This window comes from Apus apus, chromosome 5, assembly GCF_020740795.1.
Source record: "Apus apus isolate bApuApu2 chromosome 5, bApuApu2.pri.cur, whole genome shotgun sequence".
NCBI lineage: Eukaryota > Metazoa > Chordata > Aves > Apodiformes > Apodidae > Apus > Apus apus.
In genome coordinates, this window is record NC_067286.1 from 33,022,730 (window position 1) to 33,040,594 (window position 17,865).

General features: G+C 36.1%; 1 protein-coding gene across 10 annotated transcripts in view; it reads right to left on the bottom strand.

Moving 5' to 3' along the window:
- Positions 1-17,865, bottom strand: part of RYR3 (ryanodine receptor 3) — a 210,986-nt gene that overhangs the window by 165,117 nt on the left and 28,004 nt on the right. For all 10 annotated transcript variants that reach the window (XM_051621641.1, XM_051621636.1, XM_051621634.1 and 7 more), the window contains exons 2-3: positions 8,545-8,664; positions 1,672-1,779 (exon numbers count right to left, since the gene is read on the bottom strand). In XM_051621641.1, the coding sequence (XP_051477601.1) occupies positions 1,672-1,779; positions 8,545-8,664 (228 nt within the window). The remainder of the gene's footprint in view (positions 1-1,671; positions 1,780-8,544; positions 8,665-17,865) is intronic.

Here is a 17,865-nt window from a genome sequence, read left to right on the forward strand (position 1 = left end):
TGCAGAGCAAGGTCGTTTCAAAATAAACATGACACAACAGACTACATTTTCTTTTTTATTGCCCACTTCTCCCAAAGCTACAGTATGATCATTTTTACTGAAGAAATCATTTTTCCTCTACTGCCACTCCCAGATCTAAACATTCATATATTACTAACAATCCCAGGTTCAATCTTTTGGCTAAGTTTTTGAGTGAGTATTTTGGAAATACTAAAATGTGTGTTATTGCTTAGGAGTCCTAAAAGTGTTCAAATTAATTTACTTTCACTAAAAGAATTATTTCATCAAGATCTCCATCTTCTAGAAAGAAATGTAGTTACAAAAATAAAAAATTACACTTTAAACTGGAGAAAACATGGGAAAACAAAAGCTTGGCAACAATGAGGTCTGAAAATCATGTATGCAGAGGTTGATGTTGCAAGACTGGAGGTGACAGAGCAGAACTCCAGCTCCCCTGAGCTGTCCCATGACATGGACCAGCTAAATATCTGGAGTGCAGTATAAGACATTAGATTGTGTTTATCCTGACACAAAGTTACAGAGAAAAATTAAGGTTCTTCTGTCGCATCTCAACAGCTAGCCATGAGGTTCAGCTTATCACTGATCACTGATGCAGATCAATGAAAATACAGGCAAATCTGTACCTGTCATTTAGATTAGGCTAATTTTTTACTTATAATACCAGAATCTTTCACCAAACAAATAACTTAGAAATTCTATGAAACCTACAGTTCTTAAATAACTTTGTCTATAATAATGTGTAATAAAATGCACAGATGTTTTGGGCATCCTGATCGCTCCAGTGTGGAAGTCCTTTTTCAGTCACTCTTAGTCTATTTGAGGTTTGAAGTAATAATTCAAACTTCAGTAGTATGAAATGCAAGCACAGCTGCAACATTTCACTTTACTGCAAAGACACTTTACTCTTTGCTGCAAGCGTTCCAGAAAGTTTGCTTGTGCTATTATAGTAAAAGATTAAGAAACCCACAGAACATTCTTCTGAAATAACTATTTCTATCCAATAGCTTTTGCTTGTTACCACAGATTAAATACATTCAAATGATGCTGAAATAGTTTAGTTACACAACTGAAGAAAAAAGTTTTATTTTTTCACTTTGTTTCATCAGTGGGACTTTTTTTCTAGCTGTAATTTCATTGAAGATAGATAAATCAAATTAAATCCAAATCCCTGAAATACCTTATGTCAGTGAAACAAGATAGAACGTTCACATGATGAGAACACTATTTTGCTTTCCCCATTAATAAGTAGCACTATAATACAATAATGCTTTACAGCAATAGTTTATGTTTCAGACAAAAACTATCTCATATACTCTACCCAGGTTCATAAAAGCCAGACTCATTCCAAGGATTCTCTTATTCCTTTTTCAGTACCCAGTTTTGCACTCATGGCAATAAGGATCTCTGAAGATAGTATTTCTTTTCTTTTTTTGTAAATGTTTCAAAAGACTAACTGCATGTGCTCATCAGTGCTAAAGAGAAACTAATGATGTTATAGTACTGGAGAAATAATGTCCCAGGAAAACAGAAAAAAAAAAGAAGAATCTGCTATGACATGAGGCCCCTCTTTTATAAAATTCTCGAGCATGGAAAGAAATTAGAACAATCCATATTCAAAAACTTTATATTCTTTTATGTCAATTTACTTACCCCTTCACTAGCATTATCTCCTGTGTTGGCCAGCATTTCTTGAAGGGCTCTGACAGACAGGGACTGTTCAAGGACGAAATTACAGATGCTGAGGTCTGGAGGAACATACTGTAAAAGTAAATTAAACAGCATAAGAACAGACCAGCAGAGGAGGTGAAAGAGGATGAAAAGTGTGTTTGAACAGACATGTATGTTCATTTTTAAATCCATACTTAACATTTACTTGTTTGTTTTTGAGATACTCGCTGGTTCCGTCTGTGAAAATACACTTGTCAGAGCAGTAACTTTACTTTTCCTAGAGCTGTATTCCTCACAGTAAAATATATCATCTACTGTTTCAAAAGCAAAACATTTTTCTCTACATAATATTGCTTTCCTGTCTTAAAGAATTAAACCATGAACATAGTATTTGTTCTCTATCATCACTGAAAAAACAGAAGAGAAGGTGTATGACCTGATTTGACACATAAGCTTGATGCTTTGAACATACTTACAGTTGTCACTAAATGGCAAAGATTCAGAATCTTACAGTATAATAGTTTGAACTGTTTTAAATTTTCTTCATTGTTCAATCAATATGTCTGCTGGTTTTGAAACATGAAACTTACACTCAGTTCAAGAACAGCAGACTTTTTAATTTAGTGGCATTGATGTGCCAAGGAAGCATGTGTAGAAGAAAAACAGTCTCAAGGAGAGTCATCAATGTATATAAATGTGACAGGAAAGTACAAAGAAGACAAAGCCAAACTCTACGTAGTGGTACTCAGTGAAAGGACAGGAAGAAATTGGCACAAACTAAAATACAGGAAATTCCATTTAAATGTGAAGAAAAAAACACTTTTTTTACTGTGTGAATGGTAACCACTGAAACAGGTTGCCCAGAGCTGTTGTGGAGTCTCCATCCTTGGAGATACTCAAACCCTGACTGGAAAGTGTCCTGAGCAATCTGTGTTTGCTGAGCAGAGGAGTCTGACTTGGTGTTCTCCACAGTTACTTTCAAAACTCAACAATTCAATGGTCTGTGATTTGTTAAATAGATCACGACTATGAGTGAGCTTCAAAGTGGATATCCACTCCTTTTTCTTTTTTAAAGCAGTGTGACAGGAGGGAACCAAATTCTTTATAACACTGAGTTTTAAGGTGGTGAAGAGGGAAATGATACAAGTAAGAGAGTTCTAAATTTGCTGAAGCTTTCATAGCAAGCTAATCAAGTACAGCTGAAAAACTGAAAAACACTGAAAAGGCAGAGGTCCTCAACATCTTCTTCCATGGAACAAAAACCCAGGTTGATGCAAACACAGACCAGCCATCAGTAAAGGAAGAGTTGGTGTGTCACCTATTACAGGAGCTTGAGGCATATAAATTGATGTGTTCAAGTGACATCCACCCTAGGGAGTTAAGTGAGCTGGCTGATGTTGTTGCAAAGCATCTCTCCATAATCTTTGAGAAGTCATGGAGATTGGGAGATGTCCCTGAGGACTGGAGGAAGGCTAATGTCACCCCCATCTACAATAAGAGTTCTAAGGAGGACCCAGGTAATTATAGACCCATTAGCCTCACTTCAATCCCTGGGAAAGTAAAGAAGGAAATCTTCCTGGGGACTGTCACAAGGCAAATGTAGCATGTCATTGGGAAAAGCTAACATGGATTCCCCAGGAGCAAATTGTGCCTGACAAACCTTATTGCTTTCTATAACAAAGTAACCCAACTGGCTGGCACCGGGAAAGTGGTGGACCTTGTCTACCTGGACTTCTCCAAGGCTTTTGACATGGTCCCACACAGCCTCCTTCTAGAGAAACTGACTCGTTACGGCCTTGACAAGTGGTCTGTGCAGTGGGTGGGGAACTGACTGACAGACTGTACCCAGATGGAGTTAGTAAATAGTTCCTCCTCAAACTGTCAACCAGTCACAAGTGGGGTCCCCCAAGGATTGATATTGGACCCAATGCTGTTTAACATCTTCATAAGTGACCTGAATGTTAGGATAAAGAGCACCCTGATGAGTCAGCAGATGATGCCAAAATTAGTGAGGAGGCTAACACTCCAGAAGAGAGCCATCCTGAAGGAAGACCTGGGGAGGAGTGGGCTAGCAAGAACCTTATGAAGTTCAATGGGGACAAATGTGAGGTCTTCCATCTGGGAATATATAATACAGCAGTGCAGCTCAGACTGGGATCCACCTGGCTGGACAGCAGCCCTATGGAAAGATACCTGGGAGTCTTGATGGAAAACAAGCTCCATATGAGCTAACAGTGCGCTGCAGTGGCAAAGAAAGCCAAGAGGATTCTGGGCTGCATCAACAGAGTCATGACCAGGAGAGATAAATAGGTCATCATCCCAGCACTTGTCAGATCACACCTGCAGTTTTTAATTCAGTTTTGGTCCCGACTATATAAAAAGGATGCAGACAGGCTGGAGAGGGTCCAGAGAAGGGCCACGAGGATGATCAGAGAACTGGGAGGTCCTGCCACATGGGGAAAGATTGAAGGAACTGGGTTTGTTCAGCCTGGACAAAAGAAGGCTTAGCAGAGACCTTATTACCATGTACCAGTACATAAAGAGTGCCAACCATGAGAACAGTTAGACATTGGAATAATTTCCCAAAGGAACTGGTGGATTCCTCTACATTGGACAGTTTTAAGATTAAGCTTGACAGAGTGCTGGGCTGTCACATTTAAACTATATTATTACCTAGGAAGGTTGGACCAGACCTTTGAGGTGCCTTCCAACCTGGCGTTCTATGATTCTATGATACAGCTGGAATTCCCACCATTTGATCTTTACTATAGACTCTAATTATATATTTTCTTTGGTGTTTCCAAACGTATGCTGGAAAAAACATTCAGACCACAGACTTGACACGGAAATTACATACATTATATATACATATATATACACAATATATATATACACACATGTATATAACATATAATATATAACATACATAATGTATTACATATCTTATATATTCTCATATAACTAGTCACAGAAAGATAATGTCATTCCTCAGGGAAATGAATTAAAAATGAATCTAGGTTAGATTTTGTGTTTTACATTTTTTAGTAAAGTCTGGTAAGACATTTTTAGAATATTTTCTTGCTGTGAACATAAAAATCTATACAACTTTAAGTAGTCTCTGCTCCCCAATGAACCAGACAGGTAAGCAAAACATCTGAGTAATACTTAACCCATTAATTACTGCCTTTAATTGCACCTGGCAGGCAAAGCCACTTAATATTAAAACCAAAACAAGGAAGAAAAACAACCAACAACAACCAAAAAAAAGGATACTTTTCTGATGGCATCTTACAGATTATGCAGCATCCATTTTATTAAGACATTTTGAGTATTAGACACAACTGTCTTTGAAGTACATTTGATTTTTTATAAAACCCCCCACAATATCTATAACACCTTTCTATTTTCAGTTGAACTTAAATTCAGAAGCTAAACTGGAATTTTATCTGGGAAAAAATAACATCACTGGTAATATAGTTTTAATCGACATCAGGCTACCTCTGGCATTTAATCCCATCCAAATTGAATATCGCATAATCAGTATAATCCAACACCTACCAACAGAAAAAAAGAACTCTCATCTTTTCCACTGGCCACTAGTCATAGGCTCCATTTTGATTTGAAAGATGTTGCAGCCCTTACTTTAGTGGTTTATTAATGAAAGACACACTTTAAAACAATGTACTCCAAGTCACCGTTTGCATAAAATGTACATCTTAGGTTAACAGAATTAATTTTCACTTCTTATTCTTTCTCACAGCCTACAAAGTATCCGTTTTTATTTAAGAATATTGACACTGAGAATTCTGAAAATGATTTTTCCACCCATGACCTAGCAGAACTAGCCCTTCTTTCAAACTTGTGTTACCACAAGTAACATTTCTGTGGTTGGATGGCAGAAAAGTCTTTTTCAAATTCCACTGATTTGAGAAATACTAGTGGAAGGTAATTTCTGTAGATGTTAAATGACCTGAGAACCGACTGACCTCCTGAATTAATCTAGATGGCTTCTTTTTCTTTTTTCTTTTCTTTTCTTTTCTTTTCTTTTCTTTTCTTTTCTTTTCTTTTCTTTTCTTTTCTTTTCTTTTCTTTTCTTTTCTTTTCTTTTCTTTTCTTTTCTTTTCTTTTCTTTTCTTTTCTTTTCTTTTCTTTTCTTTTCTTTTCTTTTCTTTTCTTTTCTTTTCTTTTCTTCTCTAATTAAATAATTAAATTAAATTAAAATTCACTATAGAGTCTGTCAAGCCTCATTTTGTTTGCCTTCTTTTGCAAATGATACTGTTTCATAAGCCTGGTATTCCATCACCTCTGTATGGTAGACCATTTTACACTCTTAATTACAAAGCTAAAAAGGGTTTAATGAAATCTCAACCATCTGCTAACCTATGCTTTTCTTCCCCAACTCTGAGCATATATATTAATGGAATCCTGCAAAAAAACCCAACAAGACAAGTGCCAAAAAGGGTTGCTTAGTGAAGCAAGGATACTGAGAGGCGAGAGCTACAGGTAGAAGATGGGGAAATACTAATGTCAGGAATCTTTATGTTTAAATGAAAACAAAAATTTGTTCAGGTACCAAGTTAAGGTTTTGGAAATCTGTAAAGTAACAATAGGCATAGGTGTTTCTTCTTCTTCTGGCAGTGGGAAGTTGGAACAAACATACAGAAGTTAAACCTAAATAATTTTCAAGAATCATTGATAAAGAAAAAATTCAAGTGGAGAATAAAGTGTTATTTTACAGGCATTTAAAGGTATGCCAAGCAAGCATTACAGTAAGTGAATTTGTGTAGCAGAATAAGGAACATGTCCAGATGGGTACTGAATTGTCTCCAGAGAAAGAGACTCCACAAGCTCTCTGGGCAGCCTGTTCCAGTGCTCTGTTACTCTCACAGCAGAGAAGTTTTCCTCATGTTTAACTTGAACCTCTTACTTTTTAAATATCAGATATCATTTAGGCAAACATTTTCTGATAATTCACAAAAGGAGCCACACAAACATTAGGAACATAATTTCATACTACTAATTTAATGCAAAAGTGCTTTTAAGAAGTACAGTTTATATCCAGGCACCATAGTATAAATTATTAGAGAACGAACGTTGTAATAGGTTTTAATAAAAATTTGTGAAGAAATAGCATCCAAGTTCCTTATGGATTTGTAGTAAAATTTGAACAGAAGTATATTCTAATTGTCATTCCCTTCAGCATGTCACAAAGATTACTAAATCCACTAATGGCTAACAGTGGAAATGCCATTTTTTTCTCCTTAAGTTTCTAAGAACTTTTTAAGATATATGCTTTCTCTTCCTTGCCTCCCTTTCCTCTTAGCTCCTTCAGTCTCCTGATTTTTACTACATACAACTCAGATTTTAAAATGAATCATGAAGTTATAACTTTTTGTCCTGAAATTAACAGATAAACTTTTTTTTTTCCCTTGTCTATCATGTGATGTTTTCCAGAATTACTTGAATGAAAAAGCATTTATTTTCTTAATTTGACAACATTTAGCCAAAGTTTAATCAGTGAAGAAGCTGTCCCATGTTCTGCAAATAGATCTTGGCTTTGGTAAAGCAGTCAACTGGAGAAGTGGAGGTAGTAGAAAGTATCACTGTGATTTTCTGCTGTGGATTTCTGTTGATAAACGTGCTTTGAATCTTCCTTAATGCAATTACTTCTTAATATACAGAAAAAAAATCTGTCTTTATAAAGTAATTTGCTGCTACTAAAGCACTTATGAAATGTAAAGTACATCTATGACATTCCTCCTTTTCTTATTGTATGATGAACAACATGTAGTCTTACAGATTGTCTTATAGATCATCACTAATAGACAGACTATATTGCAGTTGAGCTGTCAAATAAGAAAAAAAAATCAAAATCACTTTTTAAAGATTTTAAGACAATAGTTGAATATACATATATGAAAACTAACTGCTTTTACTTAAGCATATGAAAAGATTGTTGGTGTTTTGTAAAGTACACTGGAGCTAAATGATCTGACTGAATTCTTGAAATGCAAGGAAATGCAAATTTAGAAGCAGCATAATTTTTCACCAGAGAGATGAACAAGGACCTCTCGTACTACACAAATAAACACTGTGGTTGTAACACGGTCATCATATCTAGACTAAAAATAGGACCACGTGACAACATTTCAAGAGAAAGATACAAAAACACCACTACGAAAAAAAAAAGTATAAATAAACTGTCAGGAAGAAAAGAAATAAAGACAAAATGAAGACAGAAGAAGGTGCAGAGAAAACAAAGAAGGTCCTTCTCTATTTACCTGTCTACCTTTCTTCTTAATATTCTGCTCTAGTACAGGTCTAAACTCTCATTTCTTCTCTTTTCTCCTCTCAAGCTCCTCTTCCTACTCTATTTTTATTTTCCTGCACAGCTCTCTAGCTTCTTTTTTATTTTTCCCTTTGCCACTTGTTATCTCTAAAAATTTTCAATTGCTCATTAATTCTGTTCCCTGTACTCTCAACTTTCTGATGAATCAACACAGTTAGAAGCAACTCTGAATGCCAGTAACCATTGAAAGCCAGTAACTAACAGGTGACCATGTTTCTAAAATTATCAACTAAGTATATCAAAATGTTTTAATATACATCAGTAAAAGGAAGAAGTTTTGTAGTGAACTTGAAAATTTATAACAGTCTGGAGACTTAATCTTGAAAATATTAAGGATTTCAGTTACAGGAATTATTTTAGAAAGTTAAAGAATAGTGGCTTTTGATTGTTAACAGTTATGCCTTGAAGCATAACATTAAAGAAACCATAATTCAATGTATTAATGGACAACAAGTAGGTTAGCATTCACTGCTGTGTTACACCAGCTGACAGTATCAGCTTCTTACTTTAGCTTCTGATGTTGGTTCCAAAAAGCACAGGCGATTCCCAAGTCCCTCAGCTGCCAAGCAAAACTTCCTTTGTTCTTTGTGAATACTGGCAACACACTGAAGTACTACTTCGTCATCCTGTCACAAAATAAGGTATGAGAAAAAAAAAAAGTAAATATTTGGAAGTAACATACACACACTATAATGCTAAGAAATCCTGGGACACAGAATCCATTGAAAATTAACACTTTATACTCCTATAACCAAATCATTTATATATGTAGAGATTCTTTTGATGTGTATATAAACAGATGTTTATGTACAGATTTATATTCAAGACTACATCAAAGTGACAAAGACTACATACTGTCTCCACAGCTTTCACAAGTCTTGTGTCCTTCTGTTCCTTTAGCAGTGGCTTGCTATGGTGTCATAAAAAACTGTAAGTGCAATGTTACATAGTTTTACTCAGTAAAACATGTTTAATGTTTACAGTAAAAACCTATTACTGTGATTTTGAAAACAACACTATCCTAAATATAAGCCAATTTCTTTTTTAACATAATAAGCCCTCAACACAAGTGCTCTGAAGTCTTAAGTTCTCATTCAATTTAGAAACCTCTGAGTACAACCAAAGACCCAAGAGGCACTTTTCAAATGACAGTTCAAATATATCATGAGAACTTGCCCCTCAAAAGATTTACTTCATGAATAAGAACACTCTTAAAAAGTGACATGAAACAGCCATATTTGTTAGTAATCCTAGTTATTCTAAAAACTTTTTACAAATTGTTACATAATGCAATGCTAAAGCCACACTTATTAAAATGCCAAGCCTTTATTTACCTCTTAACATGTGATAATAAAGCTGTTATAGACAAGCCAAAAAAGATTATTTTTAGTCAAAGGTATACACAGAATTAGAAATCATTTTATTTCCCAAAACTTGTCCACTAACCAAGAAAAACACAACTTGCAGACTAGCACGTAGGAGAACTTATTTTTATACAGGTATGTAACTGTTCACCAAAAGACACTGCCTTAGAAGTTCTTCAGGGGGTGGAAGCTGATAAAACAAGAGCGATATGATATGTCAGTGCCCCATCCAGCTATGAAGCTATACTGGTGTCAATTGTTATTGTCAAAGCAGATACACAACAGCCGCCTGTACTGAACTCAGAGATCCATTGAACACTCAGATTCTAAAAGCGGCACCACTTTTTTCATTCCCCTTATGCAACCACAATATTAGCTACCAGCACCTGAAATAAAAGCTGGGAGTGACAAAGTGATTTTCATCAGAGGAATTAAATGCCATGCCCTTAAAACTGGAATTCAAAAACAAGTTTTTCACTTGCATGATTTTGCAAGTGTGTGCAAGTTACATCACTTTATTGTAGGTGACACTTCACTGCCTACTTACTAGCACTAAAACAGATAGCTGTTTTATTTCAGACTAATCAGCAGTTACAGACAATGTTTTCCTTATCTAGCTTTGATAGCAATCAATAGCAGTTTTAACAGTACAGAATGGGATTTCAAGATATTTTTATGAACAGTTCTAAGACATATAGTCAAGTAGGAGGTAGACAGAATTAGCTAGTTAATGCTAAACAAATTAATTTTCCTTTTCTCCTGCTGCCTCTGCTTCCATTTCTGTAAAATATGCTCTGAAATTCTCAGCTTTCAAACTCATTAGTAAAAACACTTCTGCTTTATACACTACAGTGTAATAAGTTGAAAAATGTTAGAATTTTTCAAAATTAGCATCTGAAGAACATGTACATGTGTAAGCAAAAACTAAATATATTGAAAACATTTTCCGTCATTTGGTTCCTGTATCAACCCTTGAACGTAACTGTTTCTGAAATTTTACTAAATTTTACTAAAACATGGATTTATAAATACCAAGATTCAGAATAAAATTGAGATCTGCCACTTAGCTTGCAGTTACCAGGGGATAGCATGAAATTACTTATACATGGCTGAGATTCTACTTATTTTCCTACTACATTAAAGTATTCATCATTCCACAAAGGCATATACACAGCATCTGTTGTAATCCATAGTTTTCTAAAAAATAAAATTATGCCTTCAGACAACATGCATAAAAACTTACATGAAACAATAAATACTCAAATAAATTATTGATTTTCTCTTTAAATCAATATGCACAAAAATACAAGGTTTCCTAGCATAATTAAATTAATCTTTTAATTTATTTTAATTTTCTAGAATTCAAAAAATAAACATGTCTTTTTAGAATTTACACTGTCATCACAAAGTCACTATCAATCATTCAATGTCGTAACCCTAAAATACAACACAGATCTCACTGAAGTGAGGACTGTATGCAGCATTCAAAATCAATATTTTACATTATTCCGCTAAATTTCCGTTGTACCTTTTAATTTGTTCTACGGCACTTAATGAACTGTATTTACTCCACAGGATGAACTACTATAATAGGTTTTAAAAGTGGCAATCATAGTGTATTTGTGAATTATTTGGAGCAGACTTTTAAAGAATTTCTCATTTACATGCAGGTGCACCAAATGCCAGAACATGATTTATAATATAATTTAGAGTATCTACAACCTAATTCTGCACCAGCCTCTCGTGCTGGGTTGATCCTACCTCAAAAAGTCAATGTTGCCCCCGTTTTCTACATATATATATATATATATATATATATATATATGATTTCATCTTGTCTCATTAGAGGGAATGCACACTCTGAAGGAAAGCATTAGAATTGGAAGACATGAGAATGTCTTCTCCCTATCTAATTCAGAATATGTTTTATTTGTACCATTTTATTCCCACAACACTTAAGCATCCAAGAAATAAGGCACACTACCTTTTTAACTGCTTTATTTCCTCACTGATGTTCACATTCTCTATCCACCACCATTTCACAACTGTATTATAAATCAAATTACAATAAATATTGCCAAAATATTACTATTACATCTCACGATAAGCTTCTTTATCAAATATACCAACAGTCAGGATACTAACAAAAGAGAAATTACACTAATTTCATCCTGTTGAGTTCCAGAGAGCAAACATCCTGACTTCATTACTCTTACTAAAAAACGTGTATATAGAAATAAAGTTTTGATGTTAAAACTAGGTATGTGCTTATGTTTGAATATCTTGATAACAGAATTCCTCTTCTTTCTTTCTTCTTTCTTTGTTACTCATAGGGTAGTTCTCCCAGCAAAATTCAGTCAGTCCCTGACAGGGACTTTCTTTGAAAAGAAAAAACAAGACAAACACTGGGAGAATAAACAAAAACAATTGTTCATTTCAACAAGGGAATGAAATGCACCACAGCAATTAAAATAAAGCAAAATCAATATACATTTAAACACAACGTGTTCTTAGAGACATTCCATGTCAAAACATTTGCTGATAACTGAACTCTTATTCTACGAGGTGGATAGATTTTGTACTTGCCCTCTTGCAATTCTGTTTCTGATTATAGATTTCAAGATCTATAAGGTGAGATACATACTTCTTGCCCAGCACTTTTCACCTGCATTAAAAAGCTACATAACAAGCTATAACTGTGATTTAGAAGTATGTTTTATTCCAAAGAGGTTTAGTATGACCTTAAAAAATTGGAATATCAGAAAATTTGTTTAATTCTATTCTCATGTATAGTAAGCTATGGAGAACTCTTAGATCAGTAGAATAACAAATGTTAAAACTCACATGAGGAATCAGATTTTTTTTTTGAAAATGGATTGTAAATTCACTTAAATGTAGGAAATATTTGTTAAAATTGTATGATTGATGCTCATTAATATTATGCAAAACATTTAACTAGCATTTTCAAAAAAAATCCAAAGCAGAATAGCCAGGGATTTTCATGAAAAAGGAAGATAATATAGCTTACCAGGTACAGTCGATACCTATCTTCATCATGGGTAAGACAGTAGCTTTAATTAAACCTGTAGTTTAGACCTCTGAACTCCACCATGTTTTGCAGGGAGCAACTCTAAATCACTAGGCTTCTTGGAAAAGCATAGAATTACATGAGTAGTCAAAATACTTTTTCACTTGATCTGGCAATGTTATTATTTTTCTTGGAGTGATAGATCACTTTGCTGTAGTTAAATTTCACACCTTCTGGTATAAAGCTAACAATGCATGTGAAACTCTGCGACACACTTCCCTCGGTTTGCAAATTAAAGAAGAAAAATGAAGGTGACTAAAATTAGCAAGTTGATGAAGCATACTAATGCTTTTAATATAAAAATAAAATTAGTTACTTATGTGTTTATGTTGAAGAAATGATCCATTTTTAAAATAAAAACTCCATCATTTACTTGGTTTGCAACTTCTGAATGGATATAGTAAAACTTTCCACTTACTCTGAAACTGAAAATACATACAAAGCTACTTTAAAGAATTCCACTACTTCTACATTTGAAAGGAGCAAAACTTTTCAAACCTATGATCTCACAGAAGCACAGAATACCAAGTTGGAAGGGATTTCAAGGATCATCTGGTCCAACCTGTCTTGGCAAAAGCATGTTCTAGACATGATAGTCCAGCACCCTGTCCAGCTGAATTTTAAAAGAGTTCAAAGTTAGGGAATCTACCACTTCCCCAGGGAGATTATGCCAATGGCTGGTTGCTTGTGTTATGAAAAATCTTCCTCTTGTGTCTAATTATAATCTCTCCAGGAGTAACTTGTACACATTACCCCTATACATATATTCTGAGTGAACCCTATTCCCCCAGCCTCTCCTTATAGGATAGGCTTTTCAGTCCTTTGATCAGCCTTGTGGCCCTTCTCTGGACCATCTCCAGCCTGTCCACTTTTTCTTTGTATAATGGGGACCAAAACTGAAGACAGTATTCCAGGTGGGGCCTGATAGGCACTGAGTAGAATGGCTGTTTTATTGCTGCTGGTGATGCCCTTGTTGATGCAACCCAGCATCCTGTTGGCTTTCTTTGCTGCTGCCGCAGCAAACTGTTCACTCATATCAAGCTTGTTGTACACCAGGACACCCAGGTCCCTTGCCACTGAGCTGCTCTCCAGCCAGGTAGATCCAAATTTGTTCTGCATTTCTGGATTATATTTTCCCATGTGCAAGACCTTACGCTTGTCCTTGTTGAACTTCATAAGGAGCTATCTACCAGCATCTTCTGGATGCAGCCTGTCAGCCATTTTCCCACTCACCACACAGACTACTTGTCTGGACCTTAACGCATCAGTTTCTCTAAAAGGAGGCTGTGGGAAACCATATTGAAAGCCTTGGAGAAATCCAGGTAGATAATGTCCACCGCTCACCCCACATCAACTGAGCAGATTAGTTTGTCACAGAAGGCGATCAGGTTTGTCAAGCACTATTTGCCCTTGGTGAATCCATGACGGCTTTTCTCAATCACGTGTTCCATTTGATTTGGGATAGCCCCCAGGAGGATTTGTTCCCTAACCTCCCCTTGTGATTCTCAATGGGTATTCTGATTTTCCATCTCTCTTACACTTCTCTTTTGGTTTTGTGCAGGCTCAGAAGCTTGCAGTTAAGCCAAGGTGCTCTGTGCTTCCAGGAGAGTGTTCTTGAGAAGCTCCCAGCACTCGCTAGCTCCTTTATCCTCCGTGGAAACTTCCCACAGAATCCCTCTGAACTGAGCTCTGACTGAGCTGAAGTTTGCTGTTCTAAAATCTAAAACTTTTGTCTTTGTGCTAATCTCCAGTGTGCTCAGCAGCATCCCAGACTCCGCAATATTGCAATCACTGCAGCTGAGGCTATGACTAACCAAGAGGTTAGGTCACTAACAAAGTAGGTTTTCTTGGTTTGTGAGCAGCAAGTCCAGCAGTGCCTCATTGCTGGTTGGAATATCTAACATTTGTATAAAGAAGCAGTCCTCTACACACCTCAGGAACTTGATACATTCTCGTATCTCATACACACAGAATGAAAGAATCATACAGAATTGCCTTGGTTGGCAAAGACCTTTAAGATCATTAAGTCCAGCCATTAACCTAACGCTGAGAAGTCCTTAACTAAACCATATCCCTAAGTACTATGTCTATATGACAAATATCTCCAGGGATGGTGACTCCAAGACTGCTCTGGGCAGCCTGTCACAATGCCTGATAACTCTTTTGGTGAAGAAATTCTTCCTAACATTCATTCTAAACCTCCTCTAGTGCAACTTGAGGCATTAACTCTTGTCTTATTACTTGTAACTTCACTGAACAGACCAATTACATTGCTGTTAGGATTTCTTACTTCAGTAATTATTATTGCAACCCTTGGTAGATCTAGGTATGTATATGTTCTGTCTTGTAAATTGTGAAAAATGAACTTGCATACAACTGATACAGAAAACAGTTCTGGTAGGGCTCTTCATTTCTGTTACAGCTTTTCTACTTCAGATGAATGATGAGGAAAAAAATTTTGCTTTGAATTTATTGTTTACCAAGGCAACACAGTCCTAACTATTTAGGCTTCATAATGAATTAGTTCATAAAATTAAAACTTAATAAAATAAGTTTTACATGGGTATAAAGTTATCTTGAAGAGCATTTAAATTAGGATAAGTAAGTATGTCCAAATGTAAAGTTGAAAAATTATTATTCAAGTTTCAGAGCTTTTTAAATGTTCACACACTTCTATTCTCTTTCCTTCTTCAGATCAAAACAATGACAAGTTTCCAGCTATTGGACTGATAATGCCGGAATGTTTATGTTACTGCAGAGACACCAAGGTCACTCACTCTATGTGCTGAACCTGCAGCCTCAAATGCAAACAGAGCAGATCAGTTATCTGTAACCCTCCTGTAGGGAAGAGTGGCCTAGACAGACAGCAAAATTGACCAAAGTATTCCATTCCATATATCTGCATAAGCTCGGTGTAAGATTTGATTGACAGAAGTCAATCCCTTCTTCCTGTTTCTTTTTCCCTTCCCTTCCATCCATGGCCGGCATTCAGGGAGGATGCCATCTCTCCATCACCTTTGATCGCTACACTCATGCATTCCTGACCCTCATAACTCTCCCCTCAGCTCCTGTCTGCTCTACTGCTCTCTCCAGCAGCGCTCTGGGACATTTCAGAACTGCTCACAGCTCAGGAGATGCTGTGGGACTTCTGGGGATGAAGGAAGGCGATAAGGGTTTGCACATTCCTGGACACATTTGTATATAATTGTACATATTTTTTTAATCATTAGTATTTAATTAAAGCTGTCTAGTTTAGTTTTCAATCTGGGAAGTCTATCTCCTTCTATTCTCTCTCTCCTTACCTTTCCCTACCCACAGAGAAGTGCAAAAATATTTTGGTCCCAAAATACAGACATTGCAGTCATGCAATAGAATTAGGAAGAGGAGAGATCACATGAATATGTAATCTTAGGCTTTCCTTTGCTTTAATTACCTATAAATAAATCTTATGGCAAGCAGTATGTGTTAATTTCTAAAACAAAACTGTGCTTAGATACAACTGTCATGGTGTAAACTATCACAAAAACCACAAATGAAGGAAACCAGTAACCACAGCACATCTTAAATCAGTGTAGTGACGGGGACGTGGATTCTCAGCAGATTTAGCTTTACTTCCATTAGTTGTTACCATTTTTCTTTAACATTTTTTTATAAATTAAAGACCCTTATTTGTTTGGCAGTAACATACAAAGGTCTCTCTTACCTCAGTAAGCATATGAATTTCTCCAAATAAACACAGACAGTGCACTGCAAATTGATCCTTATGATGACAGCAGTTATTTGATGGAAATTCATGCACCGTCGTCTGAGAGTTCTCAGAAGATATTAAAAATAGAGTTGGGGTTTCCATTGACAGTCTGTGCCTTCAGCAGTGGTTGGATCAAAGCCTATTCTCAACTCTGGAACATACTTCCATATCTTATGTCGGGTCACCAGCAAGGCAGAATAAGCAAATCTTTAGACATCAATAAAATGTAGTTAGTCCTTTTCACAAAAATTAATACATCTGAAGGAAAAATTGCTTCAGGAAGTATCGATCATTTAGCTTCTGTTTTTCAGTACAATTTCCAGGTTGTAGACTTGCCATTGAAGCATTTACATAGTTTGTTGTCTTCTGTATCAAAGCTTTCCCTGCCTTTCCCTTTGCCCATTTATTCGTGCAAATGAGATAGCACAAGATAGTGACAAAAAAGGAACAACCACACCAAATAACAAGACTAAAACTAATATCCCAAATATTTGTTCACTATCCATCATAAAAGCTGAGTACTAAATATTCTTTAAAATCATTCCCTTGATTTTAAACTGTAAAGAGGGAGAAAAAGAAGCCTTGTTAACAAATCTGTGGTGAACTAGCCATGCAGACCAGCTTGATGCCAGTCAGTGGCAAAATAAACGTCCTCTCCTGTCAGGCAGAGTCCTGTTTTAAGAAATTAATTGACTTTAAGCACACATGTTAATTCTCAGAATGACAGATTGACTGAAAACATCAAGATCTATTCCTTGCTGATCAAGGAAGTGGAATCAGCCAAGAAAGTTGTATTCTGCATAAGTAGCTTGTCATTTCCTACTGAATTGACCTGTTAGATCAGGTCCCAAGGAAGGTCACTGAAATTGTCAGAGGGTTGGAATGCCTCTCCTATCAAGAATGGCTGGGGGAATTAGGGTTGTTCAGCCTGGAGAAGAGAAGGCTCCAGACAGACCCCTTATTAGGGCGTTTTAATACCTAAAGGGAGCTTATAAGAAAGATAGAGAGAGACTTTTGACCAGGACCTGTAGTGACAGGACAAGGGGCAACAGTTTTAAACTGAAAGAGGGTAGATTTATATTGGGGACAATGAATAATTTTGTTAGGATGAGGGTGTTAAGACACTGGAACATGTTGTTCAGAGAAGTCATGAATGGCCCATCATTGGAACTGTTCAAGGCCAGGTTGGACAGGGCTCTGAGCAACCTGATCTAGTGAAAAATGCCCCTGTCTGTGGCAGGAGACTGTACTAGATGATCTTTAAAGGTCCCCTCCAACCCAAACCATTCTATGAATGGCGGTGTCAGTATTGGCATGCTTTGCACCTCTGGCACACTCATGACCTCTGGCATACTATATGAGCAAATGAAGAAACTACAAGATTCATTAGAAAAGGAAGGTATTATAGTTCATTTTAAGAGAGCATCCTTTTGGAGAGAGAAATGAATGAGAGAAACATTATGTGTACATACATATTTGCATATACTTTGTTTTCCTCGTTTCTAGAGTAAGTGATAGTCTGGCTCAGCAATCATTCAGCAATAGAAAGTTGTAATACAGGACATCCATAACAACAAGTTATTTCCATGTCAGCAATTAATTGGTTAACTGGAGTTCGCAAAGATAA